This window comes from Eublepharis macularius, chromosome 2, assembly GCF_028583425.1.
Source record: "Eublepharis macularius isolate TG4126 chromosome 2, MPM_Emac_v1.0, whole genome shotgun sequence".
In the NCBI taxonomy this organism is placed as follows: domain Eukaryota; kingdom Metazoa; phylum Chordata; class Lepidosauria; order Squamata; family Eublepharidae; genus Eublepharis; species Eublepharis macularius.
In genome coordinates, this window is record NC_072791.1 from 66,544,264 (window position 1) to 66,571,767 (window position 27,504).

At 40.9% G+C, this 27,504-nt stretch overlaps 1 protein-coding gene across 1 annotated transcript in view; it reads left to right on the forward strand.

Moving 5' to 3' along the window:
- Window positions 1-24,964, forward strand: part of RTF1 (RTF1 homolog, Paf1/RNA polymerase II complex component) — a 44,211-nt gene extending 19,247 nt beyond the window's left edge. The window contains 14 exon segments of the mRNA XM_054971041.1: window positions 2,139-2,253; window positions 3,850-3,961; window positions 9,056-9,191; window positions 10,151-10,328; window positions 11,756-11,838; window positions 12,351-12,438; window positions 12,540-12,647; window positions 13,300-13,377; window positions 13,920-14,041; window positions 14,274-14,331; window positions 16,977-17,054; window positions 17,693-17,788; window positions 18,058-18,169; window positions 22,381-24,964. Of these exon segments, the coding sequence (XP_054827016.1) occupies window positions 2,139-2,253; window positions 3,850-3,961; window positions 9,056-9,191; window positions 10,151-10,328; window positions 11,756-11,838; window positions 12,351-12,438; window positions 12,540-12,647; window positions 13,300-13,377; window positions 13,920-14,041; window positions 14,274-14,331; window positions 16,977-17,054; window positions 17,693-17,788; window positions 18,058-18,169; window positions 22,381-22,487 (1,471 nt within the window). The 3' untranslated portion in view covers window positions 22,488-24,964.
- The last annotated feature ends 2,540 nt before the right edge of the window (window positions 24,965-27,504 follow it).

A 27,504-nucleotide genomic window follows, 5' to 3' on the forward strand; every position in this document is an offset into this window, starting at 1 on the left:
TACATTAATGTGATCCTGTGTAGTATAGTAGTTAAGAGTGTAAAACTAGAATCTGAGAGACCCAGTTTTGATTCCCTATTCTTTCATGAATATTGTTGGGTTACCTTGGGGCAGTCACACACTCTCACTAGATTGGTTAGAAACTGATTCTTGAAGCCTTCTTGTAGTGTGAACACTTTTGACATTAACACTTCCAGGAAGTATGAATTCCTCAGAGATCTTTGTAGGTGTGTGTCGAGAGGCAATTTCCCAACTTTTATACATCTTTTTGAAAAAAATTATTGGATTGCATCAGCCCAACTTACTTCAGAACTTTTGAGCAGGAAGGGGGTGTTCAAGGCAGTTTCTTAATTCTGTGGGCATAAGTGCCTTACACAAGCAGAAGCTAGATTAGGAAACTAAGCGTGATAAGGTACTAAAAAGATAATAAGTATTCAGAGATTAGGGATTCAGAATGTGCATTGGCGCATATCTTGTACATCCTGAGTGCAGCCTCTGTGTTGATGCCTACGTCATGCACTACTCTCTGAAGTGCTAAAATGCAATCCTTAGCCTGTCATTCCACATGGGGAAGCATATACATTCAATAGCTGGAAAACTTGTTTGCTAATCAAACATCTTGTGCAGCATTCTGTCTCACAAAGCAGCCTACCAGGTGCCCTGGAGGACAAACAAACAGAGCGCAGAGGCAAAGGCCGTCCTCTGATGCTGCCTCCTAGCCTGGTATTCAGAGATTTCCCTTTACCCACCAGGGCTAGTAGCCATGGATGGACCTATCCTGCATGGAACTGTTTAGCCTCATTTTAAAGCCATCCCATGCTTGTGACCATCACTGTGCCCTCTGGAAGTGAATTTCCCATTTTAATTGCCCATTGAACAAAAGTATTTTCTTTTGACCTCCCTGAATCTATTTTCCATCAGCTTTATTGGGTGCCAGTGAGTTCTGCTGTTTTGAAAAAGGAACAAAAAGTTCTCTTGATCCCCTTTTTCTACCCCTTACATAATTTTATAAACTTCTACCATGTCCCACCTCATTTGTCTTTCTTCTAAACTGAAAAGTCCCAAACTCTTTAATCTTTCCTGCTTCAACTCCTTAATCATTTTGGTTGCCTGCTTCTGTGCTTTCTCCAGTATTTGGATTTGATTAAGAATACAACTCAGAATATGATTCTGATCTTTAAAGCCTTGAATGAACTGGCTCCTGGGTATCTTCAGAACCAATGCCTTCCATACCCAAACTTTAAGATCTACTTCAGAGGCCCCTGTTGTCAGAGCTTAATTGGGTGTAGTGGATGGGTACTTCATTTGTGGAACTCCAGATCCAGTATTATCTGCCTGGCATCTTATTTTATGTTTCAGGTGACAAGTAAGAACATGCTTCTTTATCCAGTCATTTGGCAAGCACTTTGGGGGGGGGGTAGTGGCTGTCTGTTGTATGATCAGTGCGCTTGCTTTTGTAGCTGCACTAAACTAGATTTTATAATTTTATTTGCTCTAATTTTTTTTAGTTGATAGGTACAGCATTGTTTTAATACTATTTGCTGCTGCTGGCCTTTGTTGGCTTTTGATTTTAGGGAATTTGTTTTTTCTATTTTGCACCACCTTGTGGCTTAGAGGCACTGTAGAAATAAAAACAATTAGCCAGGTAAACCCAGCAGATGAATGTTTACTGTCTGTTCTGATCATACCAATTCAATCATCCAGTTGGCTTGGGCCTCTAACAAGAAGGAATACAGTGTCCGTAAATTCCTGAACTTAAATTGGTAGTTAAATGCCTGCATCTTTACATGTATTTGAACTCTGCTTGCTGTAAAGGTAGATAAAAATCTCTGCATACTCTTAAAATGACCAACCCTGCATATTCAAACACTCCTGCTAATTCACTACCAGGTTCTCCATCTCAGCCTTCCGCTTTGAAATACTGAACAGCTAACCATCATGCCTTGTCAATAGTTTGTTTAATCTGTGGCAATAAATAATAGACACATTTAATCTAACTTCATTGTAACTGTAACAAAGGGCTTTAAACTCCCTTCGTTCTTCACTTCAAAGTCATTAATCTGCCCTGCTATTTGAATCTGCTGTGTGAAACTCCATGCAATCTCCTGTTCATTTTTTAACCTTGTGTTTGTGCACAGATTTGAAATAAAGAAGAAATTAAAGACAGCAAAAAAGAAAGAAAAGAAAGAGAAAAAGAAAAAGCAAGAAGAAGAACAGGAAAAGAAGAAGCTTACACAGATCCAGGAATCCCAGGTAGGAGAAATAACATTTGCTTTACCTAGAGGCTAGAATTTCCTTGTGCTAGTCATTGGCGATGCAATGTAATGTTATGTATCTTAATCCTAACTGAAGGTTTTTTGAGAGGGCTATATAGAATAGTCTTGGTGAAACTCCAGCCAGGTGGCTGCCACTGAAACAAAATAGAAGTCCTATTGATGGGAGAAAGGAGTGACTTAGGAATTGAGGTATCTCCAGTTTTGGATGAGGTTTCACTGGAGGAGCAGGTTCATAGCTTGGGGGTTCCGCTGGACCTGGGATTCTTGCTGGAAAAACAGGTGGCACTGTTAGTCAGGAGCACTTTCTACCAGTTTCAGCTGGTGATCTGATCAAGAGGCAGTTTAGTATAGCACTTAAGAGAGGCAGGACTCTAATCTGGAGAACTGGGTTTGATTCCCCACTCCTCCGCTTGAAGCCAGCTGAATGACCTTAGGCCAATTACAGCTCTTCCAGAGCTCTCTCAGCCCCACCCACTTCATAGGGTGATTGTTGTGAGAATACTAATAACATACTTTGTAAACCGCTCAGAGTGGGTATTAAGTTGTCCTGAAGGGCGGTATATAAAGCAAATGTTATTATGAAAGATCTTGCTGAGGAGCCCTGTGGCGCAGAGTGGTAAGCTGCAGTACTGCAGCCCAAGCTCTGCTCACGACCTGAGTTCGATCCTGGCGGAAGCCGGGTTCAGCTAGCTGGCTCAAGATTGACTCAGCCTTCCATCCTTCCGAGGTCGGTAAAATGAGTACCCAGTTTCCTGGGGGTAAAGTGTAGATGACTGGGGAAGGCAATGGCAAACCACCCTGTAAAAAGTCTGCCAAGAAAACGTCATGATGCGATGTCCCCCATGGGTCAGTAATGACTCAGTGCTTGCACAGGGGACTACTTTACCTTTACGTCTACAGTGCTGCATGCCCTGAACATCTAGATTAGACTACTGCAATATGCTCTACAGGGGCAACCATTGAGCATCTGGAAGCTACAATTGGTGCAGAATGCTACTGCCCGAATTCTCTGGAGAGGGTTGTTGGGACAGTATCATCCCAGTTTTGTTCCATCTACGCTGTTTCCCAGTTTGCTTCCAGACCCAATTCATGGTTCCAGTATTGACCTTTAAAGCCATACACAGCTGGGGCACTTACCTTAAGGATTGTCCACTTTTATATGAACCTACCCAGCTACTATGGTCATCTCTCAAGGCCCTACTTTGGGTGTCCCTTCTGCCTGAGACTGGATAGGCAGCAACCAGGGAAGGGCCCTTCTCAGTCATGGCACCAAAATTACGGAATTCCTTCTTTAAATTTGTCTTTCTCCTTCTATCATCATCTTCCATCATCAATGCAAATTAGTGATGATTAAAGCAAACTTTTAAAATGTTAGTTCAGCTGTGTAAATGGATGGAGGAAAAATAGTTATCTTGAGGTTATTTAGTGTAATTCTGTCCTGTGTAAGTGGCCATACCCAATCTGTGCCAGCATAATCTTCGCATTATGTTCCAGGCCACATGGATGTATGTTTAGTTATTTTCATGCATGAGCTGAGGCTAGTTACTGAAGAGGGTTGTGTGTATCTTCTCAGGTAATGTCACACAATAAAGAGCGGCGGTCAAAGCGAGATGAAAAATTGGACAAGAAATCCCAAGCCATGGAAGAGCTGAAAGCAGAAAGAGAGAAAAGGAAGAACAGGACAGGTACATTGCAAGGCTTATGCTGAAGTTTTTGTTGTTTGTGTTATTCTTTAAACTGTTCCTTTCTAAACAGTGCCTTTTTAATTCATATAATATGGTTGCAATGTGATGTCCAGAAGCAACCCTCTATTTAAGTTGCTGGTCAGATCTTAGTAGCTATGCAAGGTTGGCCCTATTTAGTACTTGGAGGGGAGACCACCAGGGAAGTCCTGAGTTGCTATGCAGAGACAGGCAATGGCAAGCCATTTCTGTTCTTATTTTGCCTTGAAAACCCTGTGGGGTTACCAAAAGTCAGCTGCAGCTTGACGGCACTTTTCACCAAGGTATTTGTCAATTGATACTTGTCCCAAGAGGTATGGTTGCATTTCATTTGCAATTACAGTACTGCTGTATCTTTTTTCTGCTCGCATAATTTTATTCAGCACAGTTTCTTGTGGCCTTTATGCAATAGTCTTTTAAGTTTAGTTTGTTCAGACTGAAGAGATAAGACGATAGCTCTTTAATAGTTTAACCCAATTTTAATCTACTAAACCATCCTTGGCCTTACCATGATGAAGCATGAACTATATTGGGTTGTGATTTCAAGTACTAGAATGTGCTTTCTCCAATGCACCAGGTAGAAGTTGCATTCATACAACTTGTTTTGTAAGCTTCGTGTGCTTTGAAATGACATCCCAAAGGAGAAGCTGTGTTCATTTTTTAATAATGCTAAATCCTATCTTCTATTCATCTTTGTTACCTCAGAGCACATGAGCATGGAAGCATTCTGTTCTTCCCAGTACATATTTAAAATATTTTTGTTGTCTGTCTATCTGCTCCTCCTTTCTTAATGGTCACAGTGTTATCTCTTCTATTTCAGACCTTTGCCATTCACACTTGAATTAATAGGTTTTAGAATTATTTATCAAAATGTAAACAATGCCCTTACATAAAGTTTAGAATGCATTGCAAAAATCAATCATGTTTGTACTTAACATGTTGATACTTACCATGTTGGTACTTAACAAATAATTCAACAGATTTGCCTAAGGAAAAACAATGTCCTCTATGAAACAAAACGGACCCAGCAATAACTTCTCCTTAAAGAAGGGCTCTCCATAAGTAGAGCGTGCCTCTCTAACCTCCTTCCTCCTGCTACAGCCCCCAATGCCACCCCAGCCCAAAATACTGCTCCTGGGGGACAGCCAGAAGCAGCATGGAGAGAGACTTGGAACTCTGCAGTGGGAGAGGCAAAATGATAATAACAACATTCGATTTATATACCACCCTTCAGGACAACTTAACACCCACTCAGAGCAGTTTATAAAGTGTGTTGTTATTATCCTCACAATGGGGCTGAGAGAGCTCTGAAAGACCCAGTTCTGCAGATTAGAGTCCTGCCGCTCTTAACCACTACACCAAACTGGTTCTCAGAAAAATCTCCCCCTCCAGCTACAGAACTGTGTTGCTGGATCTAATCCTTACAGTTATACTTTTCAGCCTTCAAAATGACAGGTTATGCTCTACATCCTCAAGAGAAAACCTGCAAATATGGCAGCTTTGCATGCCTTCTGACAGCCTGGAAGAGAAGGATCCTTACAGTTCAAGTTGGATATGACTTTCCTTTTAAGTCTTCCTTCAGTGGAGAGAGACTTCCTCCAAAGAAGAACTACTTTTTCTGTGGGAGAAAGACTTCCTCTGGTGAAGAAAAAAGGTTTTTTTGGAAAGAAAAGTTGGTACAAGGGAGTCATAGTATCCTATCCCTTACCTTCAGAGTCCTCTGTGGCCTTTTCTCACCTTACCTCATCCTGAGTTACGTCCTCCAGGTCACAGGTGCAAGGGTCTCAGACTGTTCCTGTGTTCCCCTTCCCTGCCAGCAGTCCCTTTTGACACGGGGAAATTTATTCCTAGGATTACAGGAATCATGTAGTGTAATAAGCATACAGGTTGGTATGAAGCAGTGGAGAGGGAGAAGGCAATGAAATTGTCCCCTCATCCCCTCTTCCGTCAGAGGAACTGTGCTAGCCGAAGAAGCAGGTAATTTCCTAGAGTTGGAAAGGACTGCTGGGGGAAGGAGGAGAGCATGGGAGACTTCTGTAACCACAGGATCCAACCCCACATCTCTCTGCTGTTGTATCCCATTGCATTACTATTCCAGTTGCTTCACTCTCTGCCATCTAAAGGTCTCCTCCCTGAAACCCATCCTTCTCCTAAGCAATCCAGGACTCAAGTTCTTGCTGTCTCCCTTTACTTTAAACTGCCTCCCAGGATACATACTTGTTGTAACCCATTCCCTAATGAAAGTAAGACTTTGCATCTTTATCCACAATAAACAGATCTGTCTCCTTTCTCTCTTCCCCCCACCCCCCATTGCTTCCCTTATCTCAGCTTTAGATTGTAAGCTCCTTAAGGACAGAAGCCAATTTCTATCCTGTAAAACATGTTAATGGGACTATATAAATAATTTTGACAGCTGAGCTGTGGAAATGTCAAAATATTGCTCCCTTTACCCTATCCCATATTGTAGCCAAGATTTGCAGAGCAACCTGGATATGCTCAAGGTATATAGTAGGATGTATTTTTCTGCACAGTGGAATGAAGTGGGTGAATTTAAATCACCTAGTGAAAAGGCTAATTTCACTGTTTTGATTTAAATCAAAATTTTCTCTTTATAATTTAGATAATTGTTGCTATAATAATAGAAAACTGACTTAAAAACTCAATAGAGCCTTTAAACAAATTTGGGATATATACCATAAATTTCTTAAATATTAATATTTTTACTGTCTCAGAAAATGATATACAGTGCATTGCTTATTTTTAGATACCACAATGGTCATGATTGCAGGTAGGGTGTCTCTTACAGTATGCATCCATGACTGGTTTTTGTACAGGTGTGCTGTTTGGAATCAACACTGGAAAGGTGATTCTGCTTTCTAGTGTTCTGCTGTAGCCTGTCCCTTTTCCTTTGTCCTGTGTTTGCCCAAATAGTAATTTCCCCCCCACTCCCACTGCACACAGATACACCCATCACACTGCTGTTCTTGGACGATCCCTGCTCCCTGGTGGCATTGTTTGGGTTGGGGTCTGTAATGATTTTAAGTTAATGTGTGCATGTGTCTTTAAATGCTTGGTGTGATATAGGTGAAGAGTGGGGGTGAAAGAGAGGGGTGAGTGATATGATTGGTTGATGACTGAGAGTGCGGGCGGAGTGAATGCAGTTTTAGACTGAGAGTGGAAAGTGAAGTTTCAGTCAGGGGAAAGAGAGGTTAGCTGTGTGCTGCCTGACCATGTTTAAGCAGTTCTAAGAGAAATATTGAGTCAGGGAAAGAGCGGATAGCTGTGTGCTGCCTGAGCATGTTTAAGTATTACTGAGAGAAATATAACCTATGTAGAAACCTGATCTCAGTATGTTTGTGAAAGAACATTCAGTCAGGAGAAAGCAGGCAAGCTGTGTGTGAAGCCTTAGAAAAGATCTGTGAGACTGGGTTTAAGAAAATAACTTTAAGAATTGAGAACTACTCTTTGAAACCATCAAGTTTTAGAAATAACATGAAAACATAAAAAAATAAAAATATACTTTGTTTTTGTTATATCCCAGGGTATCTGTCATTGCTATATCCCATTCCTATCCTCAGGGCCACATAGAGCCACGAAGGAGCCTGACGCTTAGGCACATTACTAAAAGGAAATTTAAAAAAATATCTTGGAATATAATATTCCTGGTGGCAGCAATCTACCCAGACGGTAGAAGGGAAAGATTAAAGACAAAATCTACCCAAGAGAAAGAAGGGGTCGTAACAGGGTCGCATTGGGCTGTAGGTGGAGACAGGAAACCTTGTTCTGCAAACACAGCTCTATTTGTGTTACATTGGTTACAATCTTACATGTTTAGCAGTCATTTTTAAGAAACAACTGAAACTTGTTAAACAAAACATAAGAACATAAGAACATAAGAACATAAGCAAAGCCATGTTGGATCAGGCCAGTGGCCCATCCAGTCCAACATTCTGTCACACACAGTGGCTAGAAATCCAGTGCCATCTAAAGGACTGTTAGTGAGGCCAGGACACCAGAAGCCCTCCCACTGCCTTCCTTCCAGCACCAAGACAACAGAGCACCACCTCCCCACAAAGAGAATACCATCTATCTCCTGTGGCTAATAGCCACTGATGGACCTCTGCTCCATATATTTGTCCAGTCCCCTCTTGAAGCTGGCAATGCTTGTAGCTGCCACCACCTCCTGTGGCAACGAATTCCATGTGTTTATCACCCTTTGTGTAAAGTAGTATTTTCTTCTATCTGTTCTAACCCGACTGCTCAATAATTTCATAGAGTGCCCACGAGTTCTTGTATTGTGAGAAAGGGAGAAAAACACATCTTTCTCGACCTTCTCTAACCCGTGCATTATCTTGTAAACCTCTATCATGTCTCCCCTCAGTCGTCTTTTCTCCAGGCTAAAGAGCCCCAAGCGCCTCAATCTTTCCTCATAGGGAAAGTGTTCCAACCCTTTAATCATTTTAGTTGCCCTTCTCTGTACTTTTTCCAGTGCTATGATATCTTTTTTAAGGTGTGGCGACCAGAACTGTACACAGTACTCCAAATGAGGCCTCACCATCGATTTATAGAGAGGCATTATGATACCGGCTGATTTGTTTTCAATCCCTTTCCTAATAACCCCTAGCATAGCATTAGCTTTTTTTATGGCAGTCGCACACTGTGCTGACGTTTTTAGTGAGTTATCTATCATGACTCCAAGATCTCTCTCTTGGTCAGTCTCCGCCAGTTCAGTTTTTTAAAAATCAAATTCAAGTTTATTTTTCACCCAGCAGCAGAACACATAAGTTGCTTTTGTAATTTCCTCAGTTTCAGAGTTTTCTGCCATGTGGCTCCTTCATGTGTGTACTTCTGCTTGCGTGGTTCTGTAGCCAGTGTATAGGCAGCTAAGCCTATTGAAATTTAAGAAAATTCTTAATTTTTGCTTCAGTAAGCAGCACTAGTAGTAGATGAAAGCTGGGATATCTGGGATATCTATCTGCTTTGCTTGTAGTTCAATTTAAAGACATTTCTAGGAGAAAAGAACAAAAACCCAAGTTATTTTTCCCTTATCCCTTGTAGCAGAGTTGCTTGCAAAGAAACAGCCATTAAAAACTAGCGAAGTATACTCGGATGATGAAGAGGAGGAGGAAGATGATAAATCTAGTGAGAAGACTGATCATTCATCCAGGTCTTCGTCTTCTGATGAAGAGGAAGAGTGAGTACAAAATAACCCTTTGTGTTTGAGGGTAAGGGGAAAGGGATTTGAGCCCGTTCCAGTTTGTAATCCTAGATTCTGTCTTCAGCAGAGGAGTCTGTACACTTTGGGCTTATGTAGTAGTTCTTACCATCTAAACATGGGGTATACTTTTTAAAAAAAATTATTTTATTAAAACAAAATAGCATTGAACTGTAGAAAAATATCAAAAGCAAAATATATTAACAAATTGACATTAGACATTAGACAGTGAACATAATATTGATAACAAAATATGTAACAAAGTATAACAGAAAGTAACATTAGAGATTATTTCTCCTCTCCATCCCCCCACTTATTTATGTTAAAATATATTATACTCGACATTTTATATTCAGCCTTTTTCCTGAAATTCTGAAATTGCCTATTTTGCATATAAGAGGTTAATTTAGCCATTGTCACATAAGCATACAGTTTATTCATCTATTCAGCCACATCTGGACAAAGTTCAGCCTTCCATTTTGTTGCATATACTACTCTCCTTTTGTTCATCTTTATTTATCGATAACAAATGCTCTTCTTTTTATTCAGTTTATATCCAGAATATAATCCAAATCTTTCTATTTATTTCATTATAAATTTCAGGGAGTCTTTTGGTTTTTTTCACTATATAACAACATCATCAGCATAGCTTTTCATTTTATATTCTCCTTTTCCTTCTTTTATTCCAGCGATTCTGGTCTCTTTCCTAATTTTCACCAATATTTTCACCACAGTGGAAGTATCGGGGGATATACTAGTTTTGATCTTGTGTCACTTGCACTGTAATACTTGGTGCTGGATGAGGGAGGTCAGAATGGTGTCATAGAAATATGAACTTGGTTGTCCAGAGTTGTGTTGCTTTGGGTTTCTAGTTCCTAGCATATAGCACTATGGTTTCAGATGGTGTGAATGGTCTTCTCTCTTCTTTGCTGAACTAGGAAAGAAGAAATTCCTCCCAAATCACAACCAGTGTCTTTGCCTGAAGAACTGAATCGGGTTCGATTATCTCGGCACAAACTGGAGCGTTGGTGTCACATGCCTTTTTTTGCCAAGACAGTCACAGGCTGCTTTGTGCGCATTGGCATAGGCAACCACAACAGCAAACCAGTTTACAGGGTGAGTTTGTCTTTGAAAGTGGGGCCTAACTTCCACTGGCATATGTTACGATAATGGAATACAGAATATTTTGATTAAGACACAAGAGGCACTGACCCCCAGATAGGTCACTCTCTTTCCAGGGAACAAAGCAATATAGTCCTTGGATTTCAGGCTGAGAATAGATGGGTACCTTTTATGAGACAAAGGATGAGTCAGAATGATGATGATGATGATGGTTTGCTGATCTGCCAGGAAGAAGCAAGATAGACAACTGTTGTGGATATCCTGTAAAAGTTGAGGATGTGAGCTTTGATATGATTGGGGAGAGATACAGGGCAGCATACATGGGAACTGGAACCCAAGTTCAGGAGAGGTCAGAGAGAAACCCTCCCAATAAGGAGATAAAGATTTAAAAATTGTAGCGTACTTTGTGGAAGCCTGCGAGCCAGGTAACAAGGAGAAATTGAGTGAAGTCTGCTTTGATCAGTCTTTATTTCACAGATCCAGCTTTGCTTGTGTCCATTCCTCAAAATGGAATACCGTTACACTCGGTGACTTGTATAGCTTAGTTATAGCTTGTTAACATTGTTCCTTTTTATTCGTCTTCTGTAACATTCGTGCTAATGTTCTGTTTTTCCTGTGTTCTTGTGCTCCTAGAAATTAGAAATGTTTGTTAGTGAATAAAGATCTCTGTCTGCAGAAAAAGATCTCAAACAGTGACCAATTACTGATACCCAAAGCACCTGGCCGCTCTCCGTGCATAGACTAAGAACTCCTGACTGGGCTGAAGTCATTTAGCAGGCGGGGGGGGGGGAGTGTGTGTAGCAACTCACAGACACACTGCCTGCGTCTGTGTCTCAAACCACAGATAGCAGAACAGAGGAGCATTTGAGTGGTGGCAGTTTACAAGAGGCAAAGAAGAGAGGGAAGGGCTTGGGAAACTCAAAGCCTTCTCTCACACATGCAGATCCCCCACTGCCTCTCTGGTACTCTTGGGAAGCAGGGAAGATGGTGGAGGATCATCATCACAGCATTAAGAACCACAGATGTTCCTTCTTTGTATTTGTTCATTATTATTAAGATGTTGGAGCCATGAAAAGTTAGTTTCCCAAGATGTGAGGAATGGGAAGCTAGTAATATACTAAACAGTAACCCTGTATTATTTACCCTGTTATAATGCCTTGCCATTCTTAACTTACTTTAACAATTACCATATTTTAAACAATTATTAGACAATTATTGCATTTTAAATGGTGTGATTAAATTGCCTTTTTCGGTATACAACCTTTGTGCTTCAAATTGAAGGAAGTGACAGTGGGCTTGTACTTTTGCTGCAGCTCCTTTCTGCTCTCTCTTTGTTGATTCTGCCCACCCTCAAGACTTTTCCTGTGTTAGAAAAGATGTAGATAGAAGTATTCATGTTCTTCTCTCCCTTTTGTCTGTAGGTGGCAGAAATAACTGGTGTTGTAGAAACGGCAAAGGTTTATCAACTTGGAGGTACCCGGACAAACAAAGGATTACAGCTAAGGTAGGATGCCTGGAATTCATTTTGAGAATTTGTTATTCTGATAGAGTATGAATGTCAAATTCTCTTCTTAAGGATAGGATGTTGGTAAATAACTCTTCAAAATGGTTTCTTTGTGACATCCATAGAAATGTGGAACACATGGAGCACCTGCAGTACTGGAGTAGGTGAGACAGGATGTGTCTGCTGTGCTATGAGTACAAGACTGGGTCTCTCTCTCTCTCTCTCTCTCTCTCTCTCTCTCTCTCTCTCTCTCTCTCTCTCTCTCTCTCTCTCTCGGGGGTCCCAAAAGCCTGCGAATGTCAAAGGCACTTCACCTCTCTTCCACCATCAGAAAAACTGGTATGATCCAACCAGGAATATAGTCTGCTGTATTGATGAATGGCTAACACTAGCAGTGAGGTGTAGAGCACCCTTTACTCTGTGCATCTGTACCACTATCTCCTCTCTAGACATTAGAAGGAACAACTCTCTTATGCACCTGTCTGATTAAAAATTATTTTTTTATTGAACAGGCATGGCAATGACCAGCGTGTTTTCCGATTAGAGTTTGTCTCCAATCAAGAATTCACAGAGAGTGAATTCATGAAGTGGAAGGAAGCTGTAAGTTTCTCAGAACCTGTTTCTCTTAATATCTTTTGCCAAGACTTAAAATGTTGAGCCGTAAATGAAAACATGAAGCACTTTCTTTCTTTTATAACTAGATGTTTTCTGCTGGGATGCAGTTACCCACATTAGATGAAATAAACAAGAAGGAAGTATCCATCAAAGAAGCCCTCAACTATAAGTTTAATGACCAGGACATTGAGGAGGTAAATGAAGAAAATGTACTTTTGAGCTGGAACCATGCAATTGAAGGTTCATAATGGAAAGGTAGGTGAGGTTTTAAAGAGGAGATGTTCACAGATGCCAGATTCTGGTTCTGTAAATATAAGATGGGCTAGAGGTTTTACTTTTAGAGGGAAATGCCTGGTGCAAGGCTCTGTTTGGACTCCATTTTGATGCCACTGTTGTGTATCACTTTTTACATCAAACCTGCATGAATCACAGCTGAAGTGGGACTGATATTATGAGTAGTTATGGGTGAGGTACTGAAGACTAAGGGTTTTTTTTTTTAAACATCTACCTGTAAAATAAATTAGTTTTGCCCTGGTATAGAGAATTTCTCACCACTAGTGAATCACCAGTAGATTTGCATCCAGCAAACAAGATATGATATATGAACAAGTTCTGAAGAACTTAACTACCCCAGTATTATGTATGTAAATTAAAGGGAAACATTTTCTTTAAATGGGCCACAAATGAAGTGATATGGGAACTGATCTTAGGTTGTGTGGGCTTGAATGTAGTGAATGACAGCTGTAAAGAGCAGCCTTATAGTAGCTAATGAAACCAGATGGCTTTCTGTTTGTGGAATCCCAGGGTTACACATTTTATTTTAATTTTCCTGTTCTCCATTTATAGATTGTAAAAGAAAAAGAGAGATTCCGAAAAGCTCCACCAAACTACGCCATGAAGAAAACGCAGCTATTAAAAGAAAAGGTAAAAAGCAGTGGCCATGGGTTCAGGCAGCCTTGAGTAAAATGGTCTTTCTAAAGGTAAAAAACGGTGGCCCTGGGTTCAGGCAACCTTGAGTAAAATAGTCTTTCTAAATGCAGTTTCATGCAATTTTTTCTAGTGCCTGATTTGAGTTCTTTCCCAAAATTACCTGTTTATAGTGAATGCTTTGATTGTGCCTTCCTTGAATTGAGGTTCATTTTTGGTACAAGGTATAGACAGATTGTTCAACTTGTACCATCAGCCCTAAAAAATTTGTATCAACCCCAGTAGTGGTAAACTGCTAATTGGCAGCACTCTTAAAATAATGGTCCATTAAGCAAGTTAAAATTAATCACTGTACTGATGTTTGTTCTTCTTGCCTTGTGTGTCTGATCGGTGTTTATCCCATTTTATCTAATGAACAACAGAACTACTTGATCTAATGTTAGCATGATAATATGTTGATGAGATTTTTAATGAACTCTGACCCATATAACAAGTGTTGTGGTGATAGGTCAGGCCTAACAAACTCATCTTTGTTGAAGGCAATGGCAGAGGACATGGGAGACCAAGATAGGGCAAAACAGATTCAAGATCAGCTTAATGAGCTAGAGGAGAGAGCAGAAGCCTTGGATCGTCAGCGAACAAAAAATATTTCAGCCATTAGGTATGTATCTTGACATTTAATGGTTGGCCAGAAACAACATACCACAAGTTGGACTTCTGCAGAAATTTTGAGTTTTCTTCTTTCTAAAGTAAACCCTATGGTTACTAATCTTATTTGCAGACAATTAATGCTTATTTTCTCCATCTTATTACTGATGAATTAACATGTTAAGAATTTAAGGGAATGTCTCTGTGAATTATGTTAATACTGGCACTGTGGGGTTTTTTTGCAGTTACATTAATCAGAGGAACAGAGAATGGAACATTGTGGAGTCTGAAAAGGCTTTAGTGGTGAGTGTAATAATCATGGAGAAGTACACATACAATGTAGAAAGGTCACAGAAAAGGTAACCACCTAAGCTAATTCTTCAGGAGAAGCTGTTGCTTTGCCGTGTGCCATCTTGGTGACAGTTTCATCAGTCTTATAAAGAGAATTGCTTGATACTTTATAATAAGCAAGGATTGCTCTGGTTGTAATTTTGTTGGTTTCAAATGTAGCTTGTTCATAATATAAATACAGTAAAACGGCATGTAGTAATAGCTATTTGCAGAAACTAACCTATTGATCTGCAAGAACAAGATTATGCAAATAAAATTGCATCTCTTGGATGTAATCTTTCCCTGCCAGCAGAATATTTCATCTGAGATGGTGAGGGAGATATATCTGCTTTGGGCTTTGCTCTACATCCCTGCATCTGCATTTTGAAACCACCTTTAACCTAGAAAGATTCCTAGTGATGCAGAAGAGGAAAAGAGCCTAGGACGGAGAGGAAGCAATTGCTAGAAGCAAAAGAGTGCTCAGTGCTCATTTCATCTTTAGCCTTCCCTGTCACATGCATGTTGTGCTTCCCTTTACACCCACACATCCCCATCCCAGTTATAGGGATCATACACAGTTAAGTGAAAAGAAAACATCATTGTTCCAACATACTAGCTTGGTTTACACAGTCCCATGGTTTGTTATGGGAGTGAGCCTGGGTTTGTGTGGTCCCTCTTTCCCTCACAAGTACCTAAAAATGAATCACTTCTGTTTTTGTGACAAGTTGTACTTTACTGCTGCATCCAGATCACAAACTATTAATCCTGCTTTGGAAGCAAGAGAATAAACTGTAAGGAAATTATCAGTCCAAAGCCAGGTTTTGGTAAAAAAAATGGCTGAACTCAGGTTCAGAATTGTAAGTGTTGTCAGGCTTTGGCCTAGTTCAGATATGTGGTGGCTGGGCTGACTAATAATCAGCCCAGAGCAGTGCGGAGCAGTCGCTGAGTTCCCCAGTGATTCAAATTGGGAGACTGTTTTCAGAGACGCTCTGTCTGCACTCCCTAGATTTTCACACAGCTGAAATGCTAATTAACAGCTCGGCCCTGAATGACTCTTGAGTTGCCAGATGATGCGCTGAGTCCTAGAAGAGATGGCTTCTCAGCTCACCCAGTTCACTCTCCATTCTTTTCCTCTCTGAGCTAGCTTTCCTCAACCAAGCTCAGACCATCATGCAAGTATGCCAGAGAGAAGCTGAAAGCCATATGCTATTCATAACTTTAGCATGTCCCTATGCTGAACCAGCTAGGCATGGGAGGGGGCTCAGGTTCTAATAGTTGGTTGAGATGCCATCTAATGGATGTCAACAAATGGATGCCAAACAGAGATGCTTAGGTAGCCAGCTCTCAAGTTTTAAATAGTCAGATTACATGTTGAAGCAGTAAGGTTTTCTTATTTTAATGTCTGTTGCCTGCGTAAGAGCGCTTTATGCTTTTTGCAACACTCCTTAAGCTTAACAAAATTAACTTTTATTTAAGCTGAGTCTGGAATGCATGATGTGGGCAAACCCGGAGATTGGAAAGCCAATGCCTTTGGGAAAGGAAGAGCTTTCAGTCTCACAAAAAAAGGAAACACGTCACACCTGCCTGATTGCTGAAATGGCTGTGATTAGGATGCAGGGAGGCGACCACCCTTCAAAATCATAGTTTGTGATTTGAGTATAGTGACAAACCGCCATATGCTGTGGAAAGTGGAAGTGAAGAGTCTTCTATCAGCACAAGGGGAGGGGAGGGAGCATGCAAGTGGATCCTCTTAATGCTCATTCCCATGACCAGAATGGTTTGTTGTGTGAACTTAAGGACTGTGTCTCCTTGTACCAACCCATGAGCCGCTCTCAACAAATGTTGCTCATCATTCCATTGCGAAATCAGGTTCAGTCTTCTCTAGTGAGTTCCAACGACTTTTCATTGCTGTGCTAATTCTTTGGAATGGCCTGCTTGAGGAAGTTAATAAAACCCCAATGCTAGGCAGTTTTAGAAATCATCTAACAGTTCTATTCCAAGGGGTTTTTTTATTTCAAAAAATGTTTTTTATGATTTTGGGCTCTGATCTGTATTACATAATTGGGCAACACAGCTTACTACTGATACTTGTTAATACGTTTGTTAATGTGTTTTGGTTTTGTTAACTACTTTGAAATTGAGGAAGTGGGATATAAATTTTTAAACCTGTCACTGCCTTTTTTGTGTTTAATCCCAGACATTTTAAGGAATAGTAGAAAAGAGCAAGAATCCAGTAGCACCTGTAAGACTAACAAAAGTTGTGGTAGACTATGAGCTTTCATGAGTCACAGCTCACTTCTTCACAGCTTCACTTCTGAAGAAGTGAGCTGTGGCTCACGAGAGCTCGTACCCTACCACAAATTTTGTTAGTCTTATAGGTGCTACTAGACTCTGGCTCTTTTCTACTGCTACAGGAAGACTAACATGGTTACCCATCTTGATCTATCTCCATTTTAAGGAATAGTGTACATTGCAGTACTGTGAGCCAGATACTTGGCTAAAGGAGTTTCTGATCCTTTGTAGGACAGATAACCTTATGTTCATGTGTAAAGCTATGCTATGGAAAACCCAAACAGAGCAGAAAAAGGTGACTGAATATTTTGTATTTTTCTGTGCAGGCTGAAAGCCACAATATGAAAAACCAGCAAATGGATCCCTTTACTAGGCGGCAGTGCAAACCCACAATAGTCTCCAATGTAAGTAAAATCAGGAGATAAACAGTAGATTATTCATGTGTCAAAGTGGCCTGTGAATATGATTATCTGGAACAATGCTATCCACAGTGCTGTGTATAATGCTGAAGTAGTATCAGCATAAGACAGTGGTGTCTGGGTTGGACTATACATTGATCAAAAGGATATTTGAAGGGCTGCTTTTACTTATTTTAGTGTTGTACGAAGTTCTTCATATCCAAATTGCTCCTTCAGTTAGTGCACGGCATAGCACACCATGCCGTTCAAGCCCTTCCCAGCCTTTGCTTAAGATTCTTGCACCAAGTCTTGATCTAGCAGTTGAACTGATGGCATTCCACTGGTAGCCTGTAGAATCCAACCTGTCATCTTCTCATTGCCTATCTCAGTGAAGAACAGTGTGTTATAGCCTCCGTCAGCAAAATGATGTATTTGTGACCAAATCCAGTATAATTGAACCAGAATATTGATGTCACTCTTTGAAAATAGCTGAAAACACTAGATCTGAAAAGACATCCTTTATCATTCTAACTATACATATATTACTGCGTCCCATTCAACAAGTACAGTTGTATGCTTGTTTGCTCCTGTATGAAGAACAGTAGGGTATTGAGTTGATACTAAATCTCTGCTTCCTGTTGCAGTCTAGAGATCCTGCTGTCCAAGCTGCTATCCTTGCCCAACTGAATGCAAAATACGGATCTGGTGTATTGCCAGATGCTCCAAAGGATGTGAACAAGGCAAGTGCACACAACCTCTAGCTTCTTTCATGAGTGTTTATCCTATAATGTAGACAACTAATTCTAATAGAATTGTAACCTCATGAAACAGTTGCATTTTTAGGCATATGAATAGGAAACAGAAGTCTAAGAACAGAATGGGTTCTCTTTAGTGTGTGAGATGACTGATGCATTCCAGAACCATTCAAACATAATAAACTTTCTGGTGTTTCCTTCAGACTCCACCTGCCTTAGCTGCTTAATATTGAAAGCCTCTTACTTTGTTCCAGAGTCAGGGAAAAGACAAAGATATGAATTCAAAATCAGCCAGTGACCTCTCAGAGGACCTCTTCAAAGTGCATGATTTTGATGTGAAGATCGATCTCCAGGTTCCCAGCTCAGGTGAGTAGTGCTGTTGTGGCCTGTTAACTGTAGAACGTGAAGGAAAATTTTGGTTTCTGCTGCCTTGTGGAAAATGTCAAATTCTTAGAGGGAAAAAAATCAATGTTTGTGAATGGAAAAGTGAATTTTGTACAAATGTTTCCTATGGCTGCTCCTGGCTCCTTCCTAATGACAGTGTCCAGAGGTTTTCTGTTCTTTTATTAAAATATACTGGGGTTTTAATTAGTTTCAGTTGCTTACTATGGATTTTGTTTAATCAAATAACCCGTGAAATTCATCCCTGGTTGCACTTTGTCTTGGAAATGCATAGAAACTTCTCTACAAGTTTTTCCTTTTAGAATAGTAGCGCCTGCAGATTATTAAACTGTATCTCACAAGTTTAACCCTTTACCACTTAGGGTTTTTTTCTGTAAACAAAGAAGTGTATAGGGTACTAAACAGCCTCATAATAAAACTATTAAATTTGTAACAGGGGTTCTTTTTCGTCCCAAACAATTGAACCCACCAGGGAGTATTGGAGTAAAAAATACCTCTTGAGTTTTAATGTTGAACGTTTATATTCACATAACTTACCTGCTATTAGCATATTGGCTGCTGTCAGTACCGTACTTGTTCATAGTACTCTTTCCATACAGATCCTTGAAGGGACCACTCTCTAGCACAAAGGCAACTTTCAGGTGCTAAAAATTGCATAGGTTTTTCTCTTAAGTGGCTGCTACAGAGCTGAGATCTTTGCTGAGCAAACTTGCTCTGTGCCAGAGTCATAGGACATGGATAGCAGTACAAGAGGATACACTGTAGACAGGTGAAATAACGTGCTTTTTATCTGTTCCATTAATGAATAAATTGCCGACATATCCTCATGTAATACCTATTTTCTGTATTACATGGCATGTAACACTAGGAATTATTTAAAAATGGCTTGGAACTAAGTCACCTAATATTGATTATACTACATTGACAAAAAGGGCCATTTCTAATCTGTCAGTTTATCCAGTATGTCACATTCATTACAACTTAGTTTGGAAGTACGTTACAAGAGATGTTTTGAAGTAAATAAGTAAAACTACACTGAAGTGTGGGACAGAAATAACAGCAATAACAACAAGATTCAATTTATATACCACTCTTCAGGACAACTTAACACCCACTCAGAGCGGTTTACAATGTTGTTATTATTCCCACAATAAACACCCTTTGAGGTGGATGGGACTGAGAGAGCTCTGGAAGAGCTGTTACTGACCCAAGGTCACCCAGCTGGCTTCAAGTGGAGGAGTGGGGAATCAAACCTGGTTCTCCATATTAGAGTCCCACTGCTCTTAACCACTACACCAACCCCTAAGTTTCTTCTGCATTTGTCACCAAGATGCTGTTTTTAGTTTTGTGACAGCCTACTGTCTATCACCTCTCCAGAGCAAGAGAACAAAAATTGGTCTGTACTTAATGTAATATAAGCATATTATCCAAGAAGAGCTCTGCTGGATCAGAGCAGTGATCCATTCGTTCCATCATCCTCTCTCATACCAGCCAGTTACTATGGAAGGCCACCAACAGGGCACAGAAGCCAAGGTCTTCCTCTGATATTGTCTCTTGGATCTGGTATTCAGCAGTTTACTGCCTCTCAGTATGGAGACACTGATAGATCCTATCCTCCATGAATCTGTCTGTATCCCCTTTAATGTATCGCCTTTTAAAGTTAGGTATTTTTGTGGCCATCACTACATCCTCTAGTAGTGAATTCCACATCTTAATCACTTGTTGTGTAAAGTAATTTTTTTGTCTGTCCTGAATCTACTGCACAACAGCTTCATTGGATGCCTTCCAGTTCTGGTATTTGGGAAAGGAAGGCAAAGTTCCCCCTGTCTCTATCTACCCAGTGCATAATTTTATAAACTTCTAGCATGTCCTCCTTAGTAGTTTCTTTTCTAAATTGAGAAGCCCCAAACATTCCAGCTTTTTCTCATAGGAAAGGTGCTCCAAACCCCTACTCATCTTGGTTGCCCTCTTCTGTTACTTTCCCTAGCTCGAACCAAAAACAAGCGGTAGGGTTCCAGAACCAAACAGACATAGACCAGGGGCATAAAGCCTCAGAACCCAAGAAAGCACTACACGGTGTTATATTACATACAAACTCTATTCAATGCAGTCAAAAATATATGTACCATGAATTACAGTGAATCGAATAAATATATATATCAAAGCAATCTCATCAATCGTCCATTTGTTCTGTAACATGTGCAGTCCCAGTAAAAAGTCCAATCCTGGTAGGCAAACCTTCAATGAATACCAAGTTAATATCCGAAATCCAATAATTTCAAAGGCTGAGTTGTGGCCTGAATGTCCAACCAGAAGACTGGCCAGGAGATTGGCAAGTTAATATTATTTGCGATCAGCTGTTGTAACGGTCCTGAGAAAGATTTATGGCATCCTATTATGGTTTGATATCATATGATCTGGCCTCGTTGATAATTGGCTATGAAGAAGAAGTGCCGAAACGAGCAGAAGTAATAGCTGGCAGGCTTGTCGCCAATCTCCTGGCCAGTCTTCTGGTTGGACATTCAGGCCACAACTCAGCCTTTGAAATTATTGGATTTCGGATTTTAACTTGCCAATCTCCTGGCCAGTCTTCTGGTTGGACATTCAGGCCACAACTCAGCCTTTGAAATTATTGGATTTCGGATATTAACTTGGTATTCATTGAAGGTTTGCCTACCAGGATTGGACTTTTTACTGGGACTGCACATGTTACAGAACAAATGGATGATTGATGAGATTGCTTTGATATATATATTTATTCGATTCACTGTAATTCATTGTACATATATTTTTGACTGCACTGAATAGAGTTTGTATGTAATATAACACCGTGTAGTGCTTTCTTGGGTTCTGAGGCTTTATGCCCCTGGTCTATGACTTTCCCTAGCTCTGCAGTGTCCTTCCTGAGATAACAGTGACCAGAACTGCACACAGTATTCCAGATGAAGCCACACCACGGATCTATTCAGGGGCATTATAATATTGGCTGTTTTATTTTCAATCCCTTTTCTAATAGCAGCACAGAGTTTGTCTTTTTTGTTGCTGTAACACACGGAGTTGACACATTCATTGAGCTATCCACGCTGACCCCCCAGGTCCCTTTCCCTCAGCAAGTTCAGACAGCATTTGCATATACCTGAAGTTGGAATATTTTTTTTGTTCTAATGTGAATCAACTTAAGCTGTCCTACATTGAACTTCATTTGCCACATTGTTGCCCACTCGCCCAATTTGTGGAATCCTCCTGGATTTCTTCACAGTTGGTCTTGGGTTTCCCTGTCTTAAAAACATTTGTGACATCTGTGTACTTGGCTACGACATTGTTCATCCCCAGTTCCAAATAATTTATGAACCAATTAAATAGCACCAGCCCCAATACTGATCCTTGTGGGACTCCATCTCTTATTTTCCTCCATTGAGAGAACTGTCCTGCCCATTTATTCCTGCCCTCTGCTTCTTGTCATTTAACCAATTTTGATCCCTAAGAGCAGGGCCGGCGTGCCCATAGAGGCTAGGTAGGCAGTGGCCTCAGGCGCGAGGGCCCTGGAGAGGTGCCAGAGGGGGTGTCGGGGGCGGAGGCGTGCGCCGTGGAGCTGGTGTGGCTGGCCCGCAGCTGCTGCAGCCAGCCAGCCCTGTGCTGCTGCTGCTGCCGCCGCCGCCACCACACGCCCTAGCTGGGCGCAGCAGCCACGCCACCCCAGCCATCCGCCGGCGAATGCCCCGGCTTGCGCTGCGCAATGACGTCATTGCGCAGTCTGTGGCGCGTGTGCGCTGTGTACGCGCAGGAGGGGGGTTGCCGCAGGCACCAGAGACCCTGGCGCCGGTAGTGCCTAAGAGGACACATCCTCTTATCCTGTGGCTGCAAAACTAACTTAGGAGTCTTTGGTGAGAAACCCTCTCAAAAGCCTTTTGAAAGTCCAAGTATATAATGCATACCAGGTCATTGTTATCTACATGCTTGTTCATTTTCTCAAAGAACTCCAATAGATAGGTGAGGTAGGACTCCCTTTGCAGAAAGCCATGCTGATTTTTCATCAGCAGGCTTTGTTTGTCTATGTGAATAATAATTGTTGTTATTACTGCTTCAGTTGCAAGAACAGTATAGGCTGAAACCAGACTTTCTTTCATGCCAAGATTTCACTGCATAAAGTTTTGATCTGTGTCATCTCCCAACAGAGTCTAAAACACTGGCTATCACCTCCAAGGCTCCTCCTGCAAAAGATGGGGCACCCCGGCGGTCACTGAACCTGGAGGACTACAAGAAAAGGCGGGGACTTATTTGAGCATACCCACTCTCTGCTGCTTCTGATCCTGCATGCAACATGATGTCCATTATTTTGTTCCTTCCCTCTTCAGTTTGCCCTTTGGGGTTGGAGCAGCAACAGAGCTGGGAAGAGACTCTTCAAAATTGCCAGCCATCTGTAATATAAACCATTGACTCTTTACTGTATAGATCTCCCTTCTTGCCCTTTCCTCCTGCCACCCACACGTGTGGATCCGTGCTATTTAGGGTTTTGGGGGGATTTTTTTTTATACAGCTGGTTGGCTGGCTATCAATACTCAGTGTTAACCTGGAGTCTGGATTTCTGCAGGGAATCTCTTGGAGGCACAAGCAGTGTTCACTCTTGGCTGACTTACCACCACAGGCAAGGAAAGTGAAACTGGCACAAGGCCTCTTGGGGCTTGAAAGTCACCTACACCTTTTTCCCTACTCTTTCCCCCCTGGCCCCCAGCTTTGAAGAAGGACATCTTTACAAACTGAGTTAGGTTGAAAGTGTACATTTTTGTGGGGGTGGGCGGGTTGTGCAAATTTTTTTCAGGTGGTTTTTTTATCATTTTTAGCCTGCAGTACTGTTTGTATCTGTCACAGTTCTTTACAGCTGTCCTGAATTTCTACCAGCTACATTGGAGCATCCAAAACAGCAAGAGCAATTTAGTAAAAGTAATTCTTACTAAACAAAAAAGAGTCTGGCTGACAATAATTGTGCAACTTCACTCTTCTCCGTTTGCACAGACTTGTAAAAATTACTCCCCTCTCCTTCCTCCAGTGTCTTGCTTTGTAAAATCTGTACTACGTAATACTAAATTTCCCTTTTATCAGAGAGGTGGGGCAACTTCTTCCCTCTTGATCTCTCTCTTTTTTTAATTACAAAATCTATATTGTCATCGAGCTTTTGTTTTCCCTCATGGTCACCTCATCTTTTCCAGGCCAGAATTTTTTTTTATTTGCCTCTTGCTTAAACTTAAAAACGAAACAAAACCTTGATTTGCTGAATGGGAAGGATACAGTAGAAAACAAAACTAGGAAAATATGGAAGGGCAGTTCCTTGACCTATATGTAACTGGTACAACATGTGCAGAGGAATTCTAGCACAAGAATTGTATGTATGGAATGTCTGAATAGGAACAAGATGACTGCTTGATAATCACTCAGGTGTAAAGATCAAAGTGTAAATAAATGGCATTTTATCAAAGAGCTCTTCAGAATAAAATACAGTGAGTTATACTGCATTAAGAACTATATACACACACCGGTGATCTGACAGATTACTCTAATGCCAGTTCTGGAAAGTGCCCTGAATTAAGGTTGCTTTTCTCACTCTGGGTGAAAAGGAAAACCCCTAACATGCATAAAGCATTCTTAAGCAAGCCCAGCAAACTGTTTTGCTTACATCTGAATAGAAGTTTGAATCTTGTGGCTCTGATCCTTATCAATGCTTTAATGCATTTTCTTTGTAATTCTTTATTTAAGACTAGGAAGATATGGAACTGTGTAAAACTTGATGAAGTGAAGAGAGGATTTTAAAAAGCTCAGAATCCTCCCCCTGAAGCAGTTCTTGTCAGGTCCTGTAAACTGTGTGGCTTTATTTACTAGATAGTCCATAGTTTGTGACCCACTTTGTGGACTATTGTGTAAACACGTAATCATTCTGTTTTTCTGCCTTTTTTCCCAAACTGCCCTTCCTTGAGCTCGCTCTTCTGATCTCTTATTTACATATGTGCTTCTAACTTTTTTAAAGAATGAATTTCTTGAATCTGCCAATGTATCGCTGTTTGGGCACTATCATGATACACATGATGTGGATACACAGCTGGCCTCACTTGATTTTTGCCAGCAACATCTGTAGTAGCCAGTCTCCCCAACACCAACACTTCTGATAAAGAAAAATATTGTAAAACTACTGCAGGGTTTAATAGCCTACCAATTTCTACAAAAGTTAGGAAATAGGAGAATGAAAGAGCAAGCAGAGATTGAAATGTATAACTTCCTTGAGTTTTCACCAGCTCTGCTCTGATGGCAGTCCAGACCTTTGCAGCAAAGGTATGCCTGCTGAAATCTGGGCTTTATAACTGAAATATGGATGACATCCTTAAGTTGTAAATAATGCAACAGTTTTCTTAATGGAGCTACAGAAACGAGGAGGGGATGATGTATTTAGGAAAAACGAATGAACTATCCCCTATTCACCAATGAAAGATTCTGACCTGAACAGAGGTCATGGCCTACCAGTCCTTGTACACCATCTGTTCTTTCACTGAGAATAATGCCTTGAGGGAGTATTTTTTCCTCAAATAGTTATGGAATTGATTGTTTATGAAGGTGTAACGTTTTCTCCTCTTTAAGTGCATGTGACAGTGAGTGACAACAACAATGGCTCATTGGGAGGGGATGGGTTTATTTGCTTTAATTCATTTGATGTCTTGGCAGCATTCGTTACAAATGTATAGACTTCTATAAATAAACTTTGGTTGGTTTTAATGAGGCTGCCCATGTTTAATCCTTTGGCTGCATAAAATACTCTGAATACCTCAAATGCAATTTGTACTTTTCCCTGAAGTCAAATGAAGAGAGGTCAGAGAGGCTTGCTTTCATTTTAAGTGATGAATAACCCATATTCCTCCTCATTTGGCCACCTCGGAGTTTAAAATCTGCTTCAGATTTACTCTTCAGTTAAGTTTAAATGCACTAAAAAGAGTGAGAAGTTTGAGGCACAAGGCTACAGATGTCCTTGAACAGTTGCTTTTCAAAAAACACAGGTGGAATATAAACAAGGAGTTCTTTCTCATAGAGTAAAGAATATATAAGGGAGGTGTTCACTTGCTATGTGTTTACTTCCAGAATGGGCAAGATCACATACTGTCATACAATCTTTACAGCCTCAAGTAAAGATTTAATGGCCAGCTAGTTTATTTGCACAGCTATGCCTGTAAGAAAAGTTAAGAACTTGAATGTTAGGGAGAAGAAAGAAGCATTTGTCCTTTTCTTGAACTGAAAGAACAAAGCAGCAAAAAAATTTGAGGGACTTTTAATTGAATGTCAAACACTGGATTTGCTGTATGGCTCAAGTGACTCAACATCCAAAAACATGTCACTAAAAAAATTTCATCAAGGCAATACAAAAACTGAATTTCAGAGCATATTTCTATTTATAATAGTACCTGGGCCTTATAATATCCTTGGTTGCACCAAGAGCTCTAGATTTGTGCTGTTGGGACTGAAGGAAATTTCTAGCGAAAGGGTCTATTATTTGGGGTATGGGTGGGTATGTGGGTGGTGTAAGTAGACCCAGGTTCAAATCCCTGCTTGTGACAGAAAGTCACTGACCTCAGGGCCTTGTGCTGCCAATGTAATTTACCATAGAGCTGGGGGGGTTTGTTTTGAGGAGCATAATCCTAAAGGAAGGAGTAGGCAATGTGAAAAGACTTCTACCTGAATGCCACTGCCAGAGTACACAATACTGATCTTGAAAGACCAATGAGATGAGTCAGTGGAAGGCAGCTGCATATTATTTGTGTTCACTTCTGGATTAACATCCCAAAACATTTTTGTTCAGATGTAGTATGTATGTGTAGGGCTTTTTTTGAGCTGGAACACCCCAGAACAGCGTTCTGGCACCTTTTTAAAATATCCATGTGACTAGTGTCATGGTATTTTTCAAATGGCCTGTTTTGGCCATTTTGGGCCTGATCCATTTAGGGCCCCAAACGGCCCGGATCGGGCTAGTGCTGGGCAGGGGAGGGTTCCCCCGCCTAGCAGTGACCCATTCCAGGCCGTTTAGACCCCGATCTGGGCTGTTTTGGCCGTTTTGGGCCCATTTAGGTTCCCCTGCCCGGCAGCAACCCATTCCAGGCTGTTTCGCCCCCAATCCGGGCCATTTTGGGGGCATTTCGAGCCATCAGACCCCCCCCCCCATGGAGCACAGGAGCGCTTCCAGGGCAGCCACGGCCTGTGTGATGATGTCACTTCCTGGAAGTAATGTTATTGTGTAGTCCCAGAAGTCCCAGGAACTTCTGGGCCTCCTCTGGCCTCCTCCCAGGATTTGCCTTCGATGAGAGTTCTCCCACCTCTTTCCTCAGAATAAACGCCCTGTATATGTGGATAAATGCCTACTTGAATGAATTTGGGCCTGCAAAAATCAAATGAAACTAGCAATTTGCAGGACTCTGAAAACCCAGAACACAAGCATGTGTAAATCGGACTGTGGTCTGGTGACACACTTAAGATCCTAACAGGGACTCTGCAACTCCATAAATTGCTGTGATTCTACTATGGCACTACTCAACTGTCGCCTTTCAAATGGCAAATTGTGCTGCATGCACAGTCTGGCTCTGTCCATTGTCTTTTTGTACTTTGTGTAACATTCTTAAAAACGGATGGCCCTTCTCTTTTGATTTTAAAAAGCCTTTAAAGCAATGCCTGTTTCATCAAGCCTTTTCTTAAAGACCTTACAGATTATCAGCTGTCATAAATGGACTTTTTTTTACTGTATAGAGTCAGTCATTTATTTATTTGAACTACATATACGCCTGCCCTACTCCCAAACAAGTAGGACCCAAGGCAGCTAACGAAAGGAAAAATGGAATGATTTCTTGTTTGTATCTAATTTTAATTTGATATTGTCAGCAGCTTTGAGCTAACCTGGAAAGCTACAAAAATCATATTTTATGAATATACTGTAAAATGATAAATGTATTCATCTTGATTTCAGCTGACCTTTGTTATATAGATTGCTATCTGTTGAACCTTACTCCAAAAACCTATAATACCTTTTGTTAAGACCACCCACAATAACACAACTGTGTATGCAAAGGTGGTTGTTGGGGGTTTTCCGGGCTGTATTGCCGTGGTCTTGGCATTGTAGTTCCTGACGTTTCGCCAGCAGCTGTGGCTGGCATCTTCAGAGGTGTAGCACCAAAAGACAGAGATCTCTCAGAGATCTCTGTCTTTTGGTGCTACACCTCTGAAGATGCCAGCCACAGCTGCTGGCGAAACGTCAGGAACTACAATGCCAAGACCAC